This window comes from Micropterus salmoides, unplaced genomic scaffold (genome assembly GCF_014851395.1).
Source record: "Micropterus salmoides isolate LMB-PRFRI ecotype aquatic unplaced genomic scaffold, ASM1485139v1 Ms_hic_scaffold_7, whole genome shotgun sequence".
NCBI classification, from domain to species: domain Eukaryota; kingdom Metazoa; phylum Chordata; class Actinopteri; order Centrarchiformes; family Centrarchidae; genus Micropterus; species Micropterus salmoides.
The window spans coordinates 15,951,906-15,969,854 of NW_024044459.1; the positions used below are offsets into that span (position 1 = coordinate 15,951,906).

Here is a 17,949-nt window from a genome sequence, read left to right on the forward strand (position 1 = left end):
TATTAACTAGCCTACTGTAAGTCAACCCCCAGACTCTCTAACCAGTATAACGTTATAACTATATAAAACTGTAACCTTACATGATCAACAATAAATCTGTAACCTGTTTGCAGCCAACATTAAAAATTAACGTGATGGCAGACAGCAGGACGTAAATGATTATGTTAATTGACAACCACAAGTATGGCAAGTAAACAAACTCTCATTCATCTTTTCATAACGAACGACAGTTGGAGTTAACCTTCGGTAGATCATAGCTAAAGCAAGAAGCAAGATGGCCAATTGCGTATTCAGCGCTTCTTTGTTTGGGCCTTGTTGTATGAAGTTTTAAAGCCAAAGTTTATGATGAATGGCACAGCAGCTGCCGGTGTTTGTTGCCCTCTATCACGTGTGGCCGTACGCAGCTGATACTACGTGTTACGTAGGCAGGGTATAGGTAATGCAGAGAAGGGAATAACAGCAAGCTCATCAGACGTTTACTAAAAATAAACATTGTTCACGAGTCCCACACCTCGAGTCTGAGTCAAATCTGAAGTATTTTAAGGACGAGTCTCAAGTTGAGTCTGAGGTCACTGTGTGTGCGACTTAAGTCGGACTTGAGCCCGAGTCTCAAACTCGAGTCCCCATGTCTGCCACAGAGGAGAGGGGCTACAACTTCATCACTTTTTTCAGGAAAAAAGTAGACACCTCCACTCCCTCCCATCCAGCTTCTCCGCCCTGCCTGTCCTGATTGCCGATCCACATCCTGGAATTTCCCGAACTCTCTGCTGTTTCTCTGACATCTCACAGAGAGAATTTGAGGACATCATCAGAAAGATGAAACTGTCCACCTGTGCTCTGGACCCTTTCCCCACAGACCTGGTAAAATGCAACCTTCATGCCAAGTCCTCTGATCACTAGGGTCATTAACCACTATTTTCAGGCTGGCCATGTCCCAGGAACATCAACAAACTCAGTCCCACACTCACTCCTGCATATGCGGAAAAGCTTGCAATGGGTCCCAGGCAAAAGCCTTCAGAAGCTGCAGTTCACCCAAAACAGTGCGGCTAGGATCCTGATGAGTGTGCCATTTCCTTTGCCCTGTTGTTTTTCTTTCTGTGCTTAATAAGTGTTTAATTTTTAGCACTTACCTATTTTTATGCAGTAACACTTTGGGATTTTTTTAAATATAAAGTGTGTTACAAATAAAATTTATTATTATTTTCATTATGGACTGGCAACCTTTCCATTTGTGTTTTGATTGGTTGCCAACCTCAAATAAGTCAGATCTTATGTAGAATGAGCTGAGGGCAAACACCAAGCGAAGAGAGTAGATATACAGACACATGAACGTGAGAGAATGCAACGAGTTACATCTCCAAGAAGACCATGAAGGACAATGACTGATGATAACCCTCACCCTCTGAAATATTTTGGTTTAGTTTCTGTCTGTGTTTATTTGTTAACCTAAATTAACTGAAACCCGTAAGAGCTCAGTGCATAGTTTGTTGTTTTTCTAGATTCTGCCATCTCTCATTTGCCCCCTAGTGCGATTCAACCCTCTGTTAATCCCCTGACCTGGTCATCTGCCTGTTACACCTCAGTCTCAGTCAACGTCAGTAAAGGTCAGCTATTAATCTCTACCAAAACGCCTACCTTTGTGTGCCTTTGTTTCCATTTGGTATTCACTTGTTGTCTGCATGAAAACTGTTATCCTGTTGATTACCTGCTGTTGCTGCCTGTTGCAAGCTGTAGCTTTTAGGATCTACCAGTTTTACCAGCATTTTAGCCTACCAGGCCAGCTTGTTGAATCTCTGTTTGGATCAACACCTTGTCTACTAAAACTTCTCTTTGTTGTTGTGGTACAAATCAAAAGTGGGGGGAAACCTGCTTTAATCTCAACTGGATGTATTTTAGGGTAACGCTTCTACAACGTCTAGTGTCTAATGTCATTCTCTTTTGAAAACAACAAACATGCATCCTTCTGACTATATTCTTTACCAGTGTCAATACAGCATATTTCTGTAAAAAGAAACAAAGTTGCAATTTAAGACAGAAATACATGACTGAATAAGGGAAAGGCTGAATAGAGAAAGATGGTGAAGAGAATGTGCTTTGATTATTGAAAAGGAAGTGAGAGAAAGGAAGAGAGATGATGGAGCAAAGAGAAAAAAAGACAACAAATTTTGAGGATGAGATGGGAGAAGGAGGGGGAATGACTGAGTAAAAGGGAAATGTGAAAACAGGAAAAGAGGGATCATGAGGTCTCAATACTGAAGAGGAGGAGAATAAAAAAGGAGTAGAGGTGGGAGGAAGAGAAACAGATGAGGGAGGTGACAGCTGGGCGAGCTGCATAGACAAGATAGAGGTTTTGGACTGTGTGTGTGTGTGTGTGTGTGTGTGTGTGTGTGTGTGTGTGTGTGTGTGTGTGTGTGTGATATGTCAGGGATAAATGGCTATTATCACTATGACAATGTTAATTACAGCCAGACTATTAGGCCTGAGGAGTGTCGGCTCATTTATTTGGCCGCTATACAGTTGTGTGTGGGTGTGTGCATGTTTGAGTGCGAGCCTATGGCGCTTTTCATACGAGTGTATACACGACTGTGTTTGTGTGTGTGTGATAGCATCAAATCTATTTGTTAGACAGAGTAATTACTTCAGGCTCTGTCCAAACGCTGAAATGTTTCTTGCGATCTATGAGACTTCAGACTAATCATCAGCCAATTTTCCCCTCTTTTATTGGGAGTTATTTTTAAGACTTTTATAACCATGTTTTCTCTCCATGGAATCAAAACATTATCAGTGGTGTGGATATGTTTTCCCCAGATTTCCTCAGGGGAATTATTAATTGAGCTTGACACTTTAGAGCTTCCTAGTAGGATTGGACGATGTCTACACAATGTCTACAATGAAACATTGGGATAGACGATGGCATCGGGGGGACAAGCCACGGACATGGTGGATATTTTACAAGCAAGGACCAGGTAAAGCAACAGTGAACACAAAGAGTGCAGATGTTGGTTTCGGTTGTTTGATAGGCTACATCATTAACAAGCCAGCATGCGGCGCACCTGCTGCCATAATAACAGATCTGGAAAGGAAGAAAAAAGACGAGTTCTGTGTCTTTTGAGCGTGTTTATAAAACATAGGCTTACTGCTGATGGAGAAAATCACAGGAGCAGCCAGGGAGAGAGAGACGGAGAGAGAGGCGGTGCATGCAGGTGTGTTTGCAGTGAGAGACCAGAGGTGTAAGTGTGGGGAGAAGAGAAGTCCGAGGCAGGTGCAAAGCAGGGAGGCCATATTTAAAAAAAAATAATGATAATGTTCGTGGGGATTAAAACATGCTTTCACCAGGCAGTATAATGTGAAAAAATGTGATTATTTTTTTTTGGGTTGGGTTGGGTGGGGTGGGGGGTGGGTGTGATGTCTGTCGATTGCATCGTCTACTGGCCCATCCCTACTGCTTAGTATGCAGTGTAAGATAATGTAAAGGCTAAAGAACAGGGTATCATGTGGGATGAAAAAAGGAACAAATAAAATGTGAAATTTAATTCAAGAATAACCTCACAATTTCCATTTCTATATCACCTTAGTGTGCACAAAAAATGCATGAATGTATCTTTTCAACATAAGAAAAAACAGAATAAAAATGTATATATATAAATAGAGTTGTAGAGGTATTTTGAGGATGAAAATAATTAATAAATAAAATGTGTGCATGGATGATTTCAATAGTGAGGTTACACAAAATGTTTAGGAAGAAAGGAAATAGTTTTGTGAATGCCTGCATATGAATTAAAAGCTAGGACCTTTTGGCTGATATGACAGTGTTTATTGGGCGTAATTGCATGAACTAGGCATGGCATATGTGTAGGAGTATAGGTCTGATGAGAGCTGAGAGCAGGCGTGGATGGGAGGGTATTTTTGAAGGTACTGTTGATCCTTGTGTGACTAATTCAACCACACACTGCGTGATGAAACATGTCCAATTGATAACTTCAAGGCAATAAACATCCAGCTGGTGGGTGGACAACAGTGTGAGACTCTGATTGTATCAGGTACCTCCCAAGTGTGAATGTGTGTAGTTGTGTGAATCTGAGGCAGGGTATTGTTCAAAAACAGCATTTGCTTAGATAACCTTCCTCATAGCTACTGTAATATAGATGGTTAAAAAGTGCTGATACATTCTTGCTGAGAAACAACCATTGCATTCCATCTCCAGTATAAAGAAACCATGAAACAATTAACACAGGGTTATAGAATTAGAACTTGTCTAACCTACTTCTCCTGTCCCACTGCCAGATTGCAAAGTGATGATTAGCTTAGCTCTGTATCTATTTTATTTGCATTTTATTGTGTTTATGTATGATTTGATTCTTAGAAAATATCTTTCTGTTTGTGAGTATCTCTGTGTGCCATAGCACAGACAGGAGGGCCAACTCCTACACTAATTTTAGACCAACCAGGGTATGTAAATCAGTTGAATGTCTCTCACTCTGAGAGGGAGAGCGAAAGAGAGTCAAGTGTATACTAAACCTCTTCACCTCTGAGGCCAATGTAATGCTGTCCCTCACTGGCCCCCCTGCCTGTCTGTCACGACACAAATTGCAGCTGCTAACGAGATGCAAACGAGCCTATGGGGGTATCTGGGAGTCAATCACCCTGTTGCTGGGGCAATTAGCACATGCCTAACCTACTTCTTTCCTTTCCCAAAGCCAGCATGGAAAGCAAAGGTTGAATCTGTGGACAAACACTCCCTAACATGCACACACAGCGCACACATAGACACACACAGGTACTGATGGGGCCAAAAGGATAAGTCTTCTTGGGGACAGTTTTGAGATATGCCAATGGTAATTATGCACACAGCTAATTAGAGCAGGTAATTAGCCAGAGAGATTGGAGTTTTTTTTAAGCCTTTCCTGAAACACCGCTTATCAAAGAAAATATAGGTGGAATGACATTGAGCGTGGACATACCTACAATGTGGCTGTATATGTATGTATTTTATTAATGTACACGTATACTTAGATTTCTGGGTGCGTGTGATATTTTGCTCTGTGATTACGTATAAGAATGTGTATTTGTGGGGTTTTGACATTGAACTTCCTTTTGATAATGGGATCCATGTGGCACATAGCAATAATTGCAGATGCTTGATTGTATTGTCTTAAACACAAATGCAATTATTTATTGTATCTGTTACCTTGTCAAAATAATAACATTTAAGACAAAATAAAGATAATAAAGTAATTTGATTTAGATTATAGCTATTTTAAAAATATCACATAAAATATAGTTCATTTTTATGATTCTCATATTATTTATGTATTTCTATTTTTGTGTCTTTAAGTATGCACTAATAGATGTATATTCAAACAGTCTGTTTATTTCAGAATGGCAAGGAACTAATTGGGATGAACAGATCCCATTACAGTTATAAATGGATTCATGTTCTGCTACAGAAACACTGCTGCTAACTGATGTGTAGAAATGCTTCAAAATTAAAATAGTATTGTCTTTTATTATGTTGTATTATTGACACTCTTTGACTCTTATACCTACATCTATTAATTGGCTTGTTTGGTTTTTGGTCATCTAAGAAATTTAATTTGTACTACTGTGGCACTTAGGGCAAGTTGAAATGGATAGGAGCGTCAGCCAAATGTCTGAAACACAAAATGTAAATGTAAACAGAAGCTGACATTTTGCTTTCCTCTTCAGAAATTTATGAAATGCAAAAATGCAGAGAGAGATGGGAGGGAGGGAAAGAGAGGGACAGAAATGGATGGATGGAGTCAGGAAGGGAAGGAGAAAGAACAAGGGAGGGAACGAAAGAGAAATAAAATGGAGGGAGGGTAGTCTAAATGGTGAGAGTAGTTTTTAAAAGTCAAATTGAGAGAGGGAGAGATGAAATGATAGAACAGTGGAGGAATAAAGACATTTGTTAGATATGAAAGCTAACAGCCCGTCCACCCCCCACACACCACTCTTGCAAAGATCCCAGAGAGAATTGTACTTTCAATTTCCAGACCCCTAATTGCATTAGAACTGCCCTGGTCTCGCCTCCTCTCTCTATTTCTCTTTGCCTCTGTCTCTCACTCTTTTCTCTCTTCCTCTGTGCTGCCCAGGACTTCCAAGGGACTATTACATGGTGCTCTGCACCTCCGCTGGGCCCTACTCTTTCTCTCTCTATAGCACTCTCACTCTCTCTCCCCTCTGTGCCCACTTCTACCATTATAGCTCATTTCCTCTCTCTCGTGCTCTCTCTTTCTTTGCCCGCTCTTTATTTCTCCATCCTTCTCTCCCTTTATCTCCCCTTTTCACTTCTATCAATTAGTCAAACCCCTCCCTTCTTTTTCTGTCTATTCTCTTTCCTGCCTACATCTATCAATTTAACCTCTCCCCCTTAACCCTCTCCTCTTTTCCCACACCCTCATCCTGCCTCTTTAGTCATTTTTTTCTCTCTCCTCATTCTCTCTCTGTGTCACTTCATCAATCTGTCCGTTGTGCCCACTTCGGTTAACCAAGCTGTTTATAAAGGTAAAGAGTTTATATGTGTTAAATATAGGGAATGATGTTTCCTGTCTACCTTAGCATCTGTATCCTTTTCCCTCTCTCTTCTCTATGTTTTTCTGTCAGGTTTTTGTCTGTCGGTGAACACGCCTTGCAGTCATAAGTTTATTCATTTGTGCAGCAGCAGTTGGAACTTAAAATAATTAGGGTTTGTAGAGGGTGCCACTTTTAACTCCAAGCTGTCAACCTGGTGGCAATACTCTCCTCTCCCTTTAAGACTGCTGCAGATGTACACTTGAGCACAGTACTTAGTCTCCAACTGCCCCAGTACAGCTGCTGTAGTGGCCCATGAGGATATTGTGTTTGGACGAAGCAGCTCCTGGGCGGGATTAAATGTGACTAAGCATGAAGGAGGCTGTTCTCAGTTTCTAATTTGGTTCATCAAAAATGCAAAAGTCAAATCAGTGAATCTTGTCAGAAATGAGAGCAATTTCTCTCCCTCCATTTCTCAATTTGTCTCAGTTTATCTCTAAATTTCAGTGGGTTGCAAGTGGGTTCTTATTCCAACCACAATCTACAGTATACATCTACCTACACTGCATTTGGTGATATACTATTATTGAGAGTGAAAAGATATTACAATAGTGCATTGTTTAATAGGGAGTACTTTATCTGTGAAATAATAGTGACATTAATAGTCATGGATTTGCTCACTTGACTTGGAAAATAAGCATGTTTTTTGATACAGGCATTTATCACAACGAAATACAGAAATTATCTTGAAAGTGCCATCAGCAGCATCTTCTTTGAGAAGTAGGAAAGGTAGTTTCATAAACACTATGTTCAGACATTATTGTTTGGCTAAAAAGCAATGAACATTTTGTGCAATGCAAAATATACAAGAAGTGCAGGGGTTTGCTTGAAGCTGACTGGCATTTGTATTACATGAGGCGAATGTCTTCAAATGTCTTCAAAAAACAACTTCAAAATTTAAAGAGTAGAAAATGCTTCTTCCTCTCTTCTCTACCCATTGCCCATAGCAAATGTGCCTTTCTCTTGCTTGTTTCATTGACTTTGCATGAATCTACTGCCTCTTTTTTACATTTAGCTAGAAAGTAAGTGTAGTGCCCTCATCTAGCCTTATAGGTTTTGTCATTTTCTAACTTATCTACAAACTTGTTTTTCTAGCTTTAAACATCTCTCCCTCTCTCTTCCTCCCACACTCTCTCCCCCTTTCTTTTTCTCCTATCCTTGTTGACTGATTGGAGCGAGCTAGAGTCGCTTGGTATGGAAATGAACCTGGAGCCCAGGACACGCAAGTTCTCAGTGACCCAAATACATACACACTCACACGATTATATAGAATATTTCATATGTGTTGATTAATTGGGTGGTTGAAGGCTGTTAACAAGCAAATACTGCAACTGAAGAGATAGGGGGTGAAAAGAAACAAGGACGAAGACTTGCTAGGTTCTTTAGAAAGTGGAAACACAGTAGTATCGGATGTTAACGTCATTATGTAGTGTTTTTTTTTTTACTAAAATAAAAGCTTTAAAATCATTTTGACGGTACACTGACTTACATGGTTATGGTGAAAGTAATTTCTATCATTGCCACTCCAAACTTCCTATGCTAGCTACTGCGCTTTGCAACATTGGAATCCCAGGCAGGACATTTATCACAACAATGTTATGCATTACTGCACCAACACGACTCTTCAGCAAGCGAACTATGAAAAGAAGAAAAAAGTATATAATGTACAATGTAAGTTCTTTGGAAGAAGTTGGCTCAGTATTCTCAGTATGGATATCATGAGGAAGAGAAAAGAGAGAGTGACGAGCAAGCATCTGGACAAGAGTCAATCTCGCACAGGCTTTTATGAACTAAAAGAGCTGAAAGGATGCAGGACAGATGCCGCACTGGCATTCTAGCGAGTAGGCAACATAACCCAGCTCAGCAGCCTCTATGGATATAACGTTAGCTAATAGCAAAGGTGAATAGACAGAAGAGGAAGTTAAGAAGAGAAAAAGAGTAATCTCCCAAGCAAGAGGCTCCCGGACGTTGGCAAGAGTGTGGTGAAATGTAAGGCATTTGGATTATTCGACATTTTGCTATGCAGTGCTTGAAGTGGAAAAATAGGTGCCAGTCCCATCCCCCCCATTTTTAACACAAGCTTTCAAAAAGTGATGGAGACTTTCTGATTCTGACCTGTCCCCAGCGTCTCCAGTGTAAATGACACCTATCTGTCAATATTTTTAAATGTCCCACTCAAGCACACGGCTGCTTGAAAGGCACCTGAGCTTCTCTTCTCCCTCCTCTCTCTCCTCCGACAGAGTTTAGCAGGCAGGTGAGAACGGGAGCAGGTGTGCGTCACGTAGTGCCCAGAGAACGTGATAAGGAGAGGTCAGAGGAGAGTACCGGCAGCTTAGGAGAAGTCCCGGTATGCAAGAAATTTCCCGGTACGCCAAAGAGTAAAATGTCGAGGTGTGTACCGCCCCACTTCAGGCACGGTTGCTATATATTTGTGTTGTTGCTCTTGCTTGATGTTTGGCTGTGTTAGCATAGTTGCCGTTTTGCCAGTTTTAGGTTGAAATGTAATCATACCAAACGCACATGTACAGCTGTCCTTATTTAAGGTAGAGGTGAATTATACTCCAAAATGGTAGGGGCATCAAATCACACAAAAAACCTTATATAAAATCTTACATAATGTTGCTTTAAAGTTTAAAGGCCTATTGGGCTGACCCTGAACAGTCGAAGATTCGATGATTCAATAGGAGGAGCCTGATTCGACTCCTAATCTCACAGTCGCATCTTCTCAAGATTAAAGCGGAGCTACCGTGTCTAACCCCCCCCTACACACACACACACACACACAGATTTGACGATCAGTCGACTACAGGCAATCATTGACAATTCTGATTCGACTATGTAAATCATTAGTCAGGGACAGCCCTAAAAGGTTAATGTTTCCTCAGTGTGCATAATCCGAATGAATATTATGAAACCTACAGAAATAATATATTATGACTGATCATGGCCTTGAAAATAAAATGTCTCTAAAATCTGAGAGTAAGCTTTTCTTTAAAACAAAAATACAGGCAACTATGCCAAGCTGTGTGTGAGTTAAAACCAACAGGGAAACTCCGGGGATAGTGTTTGTAAGATCGATTCCAGTGTCTTGCTTAATGTCAGTGTAAATTTGCCAGCACAGGTATTTAGACCACTGCAGAGACACACACGCACACCTACAAACACACACAGAAAATAGAGGAAGTGATAAAAAACAATAGCTCGAGACATAATGATAAAAAAAGTGATACTGGGAGAAAGGGAGAAAAGGCTGTTTTTAATAAACACACAGACAGGTAAATCTATAATTGAGTTTGAAACCCCAATTGAGTGCGTGTGTCTCTGTGTGTGTCTGCTTCCATCAACAGATTATTGACTATTCAGTTTCCTCTTCCTACTTACTGACTTCCTTTCAGAGACAACCAATCAGCAGAGGCAAATTAAGGAGCCACTTAGCATAACTGTTCTGCAACACATACACACAGCCCACTGAAAAGCGAAACTCACAGACATCTTCAAGCAACAAAGATAAACAAGTGTTCCAATTAATAATTAATTACACAGCAAAGCCTCAGAGAGAGGTGAAACTCTGTGAAGAAAGAAAGAGGAGGAGGAAGAAGAGGCACGGGGATACAGAGGGACAAGAAGGAGAAGAGAGAAAATAAACAATGGGGATATGGTGGAGGTGAATGGGGAAAGGAGGAAAAAGAGGTGTATGAAACTGGTGAAAAAGATGATCAGAAAGGGTCGAGAGAAGGAAGAAACAGGGAGATGAACAGAAGAGAGTTGAAAACTATTATAATAATCTTTTTTCAGTCTGTGTGTCTCTCTCTCGCTCATACTGAGGGGTTGTGATACAGCCTCATTCTATGCAGAGGTATGTAATGGCACTTGTAGGGAACATAAAACAACATTATTACTTATCCAATTTATCAGCCTCTAAAATATGTCTAAGAGCATAGAATATAACAGGTACATTTCTGGCCTCCCTTTTTATCCTGATTTCCCCCTGGCTTACATAAAAGGGTTGTTTTGTCCCTCTTTGTCTGTCCATTATTTTTTCTCGTGTTTTTTATCTCATTAGTTATATCACAGAAATGGGCCTCTTGTAAACCAGGTAAAGTAAAAGATTTGAACTATCCAAAGGGGCAGGACTTTTCATTTTAACAAGCAATTACTACATTAACGTGAACACAAAATCCCATAAGGATTCTGATTCTGCCACTTAGCGTACACTGTGACGCTGTCCTTGGTGCTGAAACTTCAGCAGGCTCATGCAAGGACTCTTTGATTGATCTCTGATCAATGGCTATCCACTGATAGCACCCTATGTCTTCTATGTACAATAAATACTGTTCACATTTTTAATTTTATTTAAATTTGCTTTGATAATTGTTTGGTAATGTAACTTGTTTTCAGAAAAGACTGGGCCATCAATAATTTGTTTCTGTTATATCCCATCTGGTGACATAATATATGGCTCTTTCAGACAGTCTGTGTAATATCCCTAGCCAATGGGGATGAAATTAAAATTCACAAACTGTCCACTAGGAATATAGTCTAGTGTAATCATTACATTTAGAATCAGCAGAGGAATTGTCAGAGCTGTTTATTGTGTGGGGCAAATGGCGGTGGATTAACTGCCTCTGGAAACTATGAATGCTGTGTATTTAAGCCTGTTTAAGCCACAAGCTTCACCCATCTTATGGCCCATCTCTTTCCTCAAAAAAATGTCCAAATCAAAGACTGTGGTTGGGAAAGCAGGTGCAGACTCAATTCTGTTCAATGACTGGCTGCCGCTGCGGGTTGTTATTCAAAAGATGACGGCTCCACTCCACTTTTCAGAGTAATTTACATTTTCACTACTCCGGTCAGTTTGCACTTCTGCTCCAGCCAACTATTCTCCTTAGGCAATAAATTCAAAATCCCCACTTTGCTGCAATTCAGCAACAGGCGATAGATGGTTTGTTTGAGGAGGAAGTGACAGGAATGACACAGCATAGTTAATCCAGGTACAGTGCAATAACTTTTATTTGTATTTTGTATATTGTATATTGTATATTATATAGCTAAATTGTTCTGTGTTTCTATCTTGTAATTTTTATTTGACTGACAAAAATCACACACCAAATGGGAACATTAGTAGAAAAGGTGTCACTGAATGGACTAACGCAAACCGCTTAATCATGGCATTGACAATGCAAAGACAATGCACATCCAGCAGATAATTAATGAATTTAATTTTCCCTCAAATCTTACTTCTATCTGTCTCTTTCTGTCAGTCTATCTCTGTTTCTATCTCTCTGTGGCTCTCTTTTGTCTCACCCCTCCCTCTCTCCCTAACACCCCTCTCCTCACCTCTTCTCTCCTCTAAAAGATGGAACCAATTTTTCAGCCCCCGCAAGAGACAAATTACTCCTAATAATCCCTCGTTTCCTGAAGAGGGCCTCTTTCTTTCCCGCTCAACCAAGAGACCAGAACCTTAATGGATATGCGGAATTAGGAGGAAAATGTTGGAGAGGGCTTGGTAATGACAGGCAGTGTTCTGGTTTTCATTGTTGCCTTGTAAAGAGATAACCCACTGCATTACCACATCAGTACCGTTGACAAGCTGACTTTTGATTTGGGAGATGGTAGATGATGGCTGAGGTGGAGTTGAATCACCCAAACAGATCAGACAGAGAAATAATGTTTAAAAGCTAGTGCTGAGTGGCACTGATGCAATTATGTGTGAGGCTTAGTTTTTAGGCTGCTTAAATATGTAACAGCGGTAAAGACCTCAAATTTCGTTACATGGTTCTACCTGTGATATTGCACTTTTATTCCAATCTGCAGATGTGGAATTGTTTAGGAAGGACGATGCAAGACTTTGTGAAAGCTTTTACACCCAGCTTCCTTTGAAGATTCTAACTCATGATTTAAATCCTTTTCCTCCCTTCCTCCAGAAACCAAGACACATTGGGGCTTTCATCTTGGTGACCTCTCATGGAGACCCCTCTCAGCGACAGACTCCTTAAACAACCAACCGACAATCAGCACCTGATCAGCAGTTCTGGTAAACAAATCAGGAGGACCAAATGACATGTAATAGCTCCCATTTTGATGCTTTTACCCAAAGAAGTGGGGCAAAAAAGAGATGGAGTGTGTGTGTGTGTGTGTGTGTGTGTGTGTGTGTGCCTGTGCAGAATAAATGTTGTCAGACTACATATGTTACATTATGTCTTGAACATTGGGGGAGTAACTGTAATGAGAGATATACTTCTGATTAGAATAATCACTCTTTCTCAGTGAATAAGATAAAACAACTGCCTCCTAGAAATGACGTTAATATACTTCTACAGCAAATACTTTACTTTACTTTCACCTTTATTTCAGGCACAATAAAATAAAATAAATAAATGAAACCCTTGCCTCTGATGTCAAAGTCCCATGTTTGTCATTTGTCCATCATGCATCCCAAGCACCTCCTCAAGAATTCTGTGCAGTAGTGGAAAGCAGTTTTTTGTGGAGTGGGAAAGTTTTTTGCCAGTGAACATGATCCACATTTCTTCCAAAAATGTATTGTATACTGTATATACTATTTCATTGTATATATACAACATTTCTAGGAGATGGGTCTGGACGAAAGCCCAAAATTATTTAGCTGGTAGATCCCACTGAAAGCTCCTAGGACGCCCGGGTGTCTATGGATCCTGATTGAGATAGTATTGACACAGATGGAGTACAGTACCGCTGCCATACTAGCAGTGACAATGGCTATATTTTTAGGTACAATCCATGGATGTAAACCCAAATAGCAGTCATTATATTATTTAAATATACACGTCTGACAAAGTAAAGCAAAATCATGACAAATGCAGTTGCTTCGATACATGGCAGTAGGAGTCACTTTATGGTCTGATGAGTATGAATCATGCTATGGCCTTCAGAGTCACCAAATCTCAACCCAATTTAACACCTATTGGGTATTTTTGACATGTCAGACAGCGCTCTCCACTACCTCCATCATCAAAACACCAAATGAGGGAATATCTCATTTGAAAGAATGGAGTTCATCCCTCCAACAGAGTTCCAGAGATGTTTAGAATCTACGATAAGAAGTGCAGAAGCTTTAATGGAGGTCTGTGGTGCCCTTACACTTTCATATCAAATCTGTGAGGGAATTTTCTCTATATAGGCTTAATTCAGGCAAAAGGTGAGATAAGGTTTGTATACAGGTCACGCTTGGTCGCTAGCAGACCCCAAAAGTAGAAGTAAAAAATAGTAGCTCTCTGCACTTTACAGCTATAGCTCTTTGCCTCTGTCTCACTCCTTGTCAGTGTGATGACAGCTGCCTGATAGGGAGACACTATAGTTCAGGCATCAGGCTAGCAGATATTGGTGTTCTCTTGGAGTCTTATGTTTAAAGAAGTCCCTGTCTCCATAGATCAAGAGTGCAAATACATGAGACCATTAGATTTCAACTTGACATAGATAATGCATGCGAGTCTAAACATCAGGAGATTGATCTGTACAGATTTAAGCCATGTTAAAGATTACCTTGTAGGGAAAGACACAAAGGGAAAGGTAAAGAAATAAATATTCTGACCCAAAAAAAGATTTCGGGAGATTTGGTTTGGCACTACACTGTCTTTGCACGCTACGTAAGACAGAGTTTTCCTGAGACTTGCATCTGAGAAAATTAACTGCTCAAAGAATTTTCACAACAAAGTCAAATCAAATAAATGTGTAAAGTAATGTAATGTAAATGTAATTATATAAAAATACATAATTTGAGAGTATTTTAAGGATAGCATTTATGTCTGATGCAACAATTTTTGACACATACAGATATTTTAAATGAATACATCAAAAGCTGAAGGGGCATGTGTGAACTAGAGATCTCATTGTATATACCTACAAACCTTTAACATTCAATTAATATTGGTGAGCTTTTTCACTGAAAAAGACATGTTACATTTGATCTGTTTTAAAGAAAACATGGGAATGAGATGTAGCATTACTCATCCCTGAGCTCCATGCTCACTGCCCCCTTAAAAAGGTAGTAAAATCCCAACAGTGCTGCTATTTGAAATGATGGTTTCAGGCTTGCGTTTCCCAGTGTGTGAAAGAGACAGGGGTTGCAAAAGCCATGAACAAAATTGGGTTTTCTCACTAGGGCTTTGCTGTTTGAAGGAGGGCTATCAGGCCAGATTAGCTCTACCTCAGTGGTAATGGAACTGGGAGTATTTTGAAAAGCATCCTCCTCCTCACTTTTTAGCCTAAAGTCCTTGGTTGCTTTATCCAGAGCAGCAATGCCTGTTCTAAGATGTGTCTGATCTGTAACTGTATGAAGCAATGATGCCATTTTATCGTGTTAGAAATGTTACAGATGCAGACAGTTCACATGCCCCTCTCTAATAAAAAGTAAGCCCAAAGTCATCTTTCATATTGTATGTAAAGGTTTGCTTTCCCCTAAGGGAAATATGGATCGCAACAACGCATGCAACAGAGTATACAATAAAATACATGAACATTTGTATTTTTAGTTGAGTTAAATTTTATTTAATTTTTATTTTGCTTAATAGCAGCTTTATTTTATATGCTGGAGCCATTTTCATTATTTGGATAGTCAGTCTACAGTTTATATGTAGTATATATATATATATGAGTATCTGTAACATTTCTTTTGTATTTTGTAACATTTGTAACTGTGTCGCTTTGTCTGTAGATATTTAACCGATTATTAATAGACAACAATGAAGGTTTCAGGTCTAAACGGAACCTAAAGAGGCAAATGTGTTTGAGTCTCACCAGGAATGACATCTGCCAGCATGATGCATACACACAGGAAACATTTGTGCATGCAGGTGTATCTGTGAATTTTAGTGGATGAATACAGTTGCAAATGTGAGGATGTGTGTATGCGTTTGTAGGGCCTGTGTAAGTGTGTCTGCATGCATGTCTATAGGCGCTGTGGCTGCGTGGTTTTGTGTTCATATTGGTGAGGCTGCTTGTCATTTTGAAACCTGTGGGAGTGAAACCTGCTGTGTGTGTGTGTGTGTGACCAGGAGGCTTGTAGCAACAGGAGGGGGTAAACAAGCTGACCTTTACAGCTTTGATCAACCTGGAGGAAGGGGATGGGCTATGGGCTGTCAGCAAGAAGGTTAGTAGGAGGAGGGAAATGGGGGGGGGGATTGAGTATATCTCAGCATAAGAAATGTTGCTGCCAGGAATGTCAATATGTACGCTCACAAATATCAGTATCTGTGCTCATCTATGAAGTCATCCCTTACCTCAGCCAGCGGTACGATTCCCTGTATGTCGGCATTGCTGATGTAGAGGTGCGAGACTTTCTCTGTTTGCCTGGAACTTGTCTGCATTCCAGCAGGGTACTCGACATTCCAGTGCAGAGTCTGGGTTGGCACCAGATTGATCAGGTTATCCACCTCAAAGTCCAGCTGCATGACCTCATATGATGGACTTTCCAATCTATAGAGAGAGACAAAGAGAAAGAAAGTTGTTGGTTTTTTTTCCTGGTTCCTTTTTCCCTTTCTGTGTGAAAAGCCCATCTATTTTTAGGACTTTCCTGCAATACCTGTGTTTAGAATTCATTGTGGAAGGTCTTAAGGTGCGTTCCCATCCAAAGCGAATCCAGCGTTTTGGGCGGCTTGATTACATACAATGAAAAGACTTTGAATTGAGAATTCCTGCGAGTTTGCTCCGGGTGCAGCGAATGAGGAATTTGTTGCGCAATTCACTGTTTCAAATTTTCAACTTGGGCGAGAAATTCGCTTGAAGCGATGTTACGAAAGCCTATCAGTGGTGAGATAGTCCAAACGTCACCGGCGGCTTCAGAGCGTTGTTTGGAGAGGACCAGGCGACAATCCACTGGCCGATGGGGAGCTGCCAAAGAACAGGGAAGTGAACGGGGAGTAGCGCTGCAGGACAAATAAACACTCGTAGTGGGTCTGGATTCTGCTCTGACAACTACGCCGTTTACCAGCGGGAGGAGGTCAGAGTTAACTGGTTTTATTATATTAGCTTTTTACTTTAGTTTTTGGAATTACAACTTGATTTATCTTTACTCGCGCTTCTCGGCAGCTAGATTCCGTGCACATCCGGTTCCACTATTGTTGTTAGCGTCGGATGGCACCGGAGTTCTGCTGGACTACCACTTAATTTTTATATAAAAAATGGACAAAGCTGGACATTACTTAGAAAAAATAAATGGTGAGTTTAGAAAATGTGTGTCTGAAACTTTATTCCAGCTGTCGTTGTACTTTACTGAGAACAGGTTAGCATAGCATAGCCCTGATTGATCCAAACTCCATTCAGAAAACACGCATCTTAAAAGTTGTCACCCTGCTGACTTGCTGACAGACCTGACCAAGTATGAATTCATATGTCTAACAAAACAGCATCATATTGTAGTTATCAGTTTGCATCAGTTTGATCCGTTTATTGCAATTAAATCACAGAAAAGGGTTTACTTTGCGTTCATATAGCTGTAGTATCTGCGGGCTGTGTTTATTCGCTTAAAACACGTGTGCGTGGACACTCAAAATGTCCAGCAGTCAAACTCGCACGAGTAAAGCGAGGCTAATATTAACTTCGCTTTCGGTGTGAACGCAGCTTTAGTGTGAGCAGTGATAACCACCCTGGCTGGCAATGTAAAAACTGCCCCTGAGGAAGATGATGGTCACAGTACTGGCCACATTTTAAGATTGACAAATAATTCTTGGGAAGTGCAGTGCAAAAACACAGCAGGATTGGCCATAATTACCAAATACTACCATATTCATAAACTTTTTTTATGTCCACTTACTCATGATAATGGTAGAATTCCTTTAGTGCAAGAGAAAGAAACCCAGTGCATAAAAGAGAATAACACATTAATGGAGAAAGAGAATGACAGAGAGAGAGAGAGAGAGATAATAGAGGGTTAACATTTCAAAATAATGGCATGTGGCCTTTAACTTTAGTGTAAACCACTTTCAAAACATACTGTAAGTGCCCTTGGGCCCTTGAGCCGTTAAGCATCTACTGCTACTTCTGAAAATGTGATTATGAAGATAATAATGACCATGGTAATGAAGAGGATGATGGTGAGCATTTTTTTGATGGAAGTGATAATTACAAGTGCTTCTTACTTGAGGACTGCAAAGAAGGTGCAAAAGCTGAAATCATACTATCCATGTGTGCATATGTGTGTGAGAGTGTTTGTGTTTGAGGGTGTGATAGAGAGACGGGTAGTCAAATCTTCCCATCCAAAGATAATGGCACATTTTACAGCTTAATGGATAGGAGCCATTCTGCTTTATGCCTTTTCCAAAAAGCCTGTGTAAGTGTGTTTATGTGCTTCTCTCTTTCTCTGTTGGTCAGTGTGTCTAAATATTG

General features: G+C 40.2%; 1 protein-coding gene across 1 annotated transcript in view; it reads right to left on the reverse strand.

Annotated features, from left to right (window-relative positions):
• The window catches only part of si:dkey-215k6.1 (transmembrane protein 132C), a 316,735-nt gene that overhangs the window by 70,264 nt on the left and 228,522 nt on the right, over nucleotides 1-17,949 (reverse strand). The window contains exon 5 of the mRNA XM_038704606.1: nucleotides 15,846-16,041. Within this exon, the coding sequence (XP_038560534.1) occupies nucleotides 15,846-16,041 (196 nt within the window). The remainder of the gene's footprint in view (nucleotides 1-15,845; nucleotides 16,042-17,949) is intronic.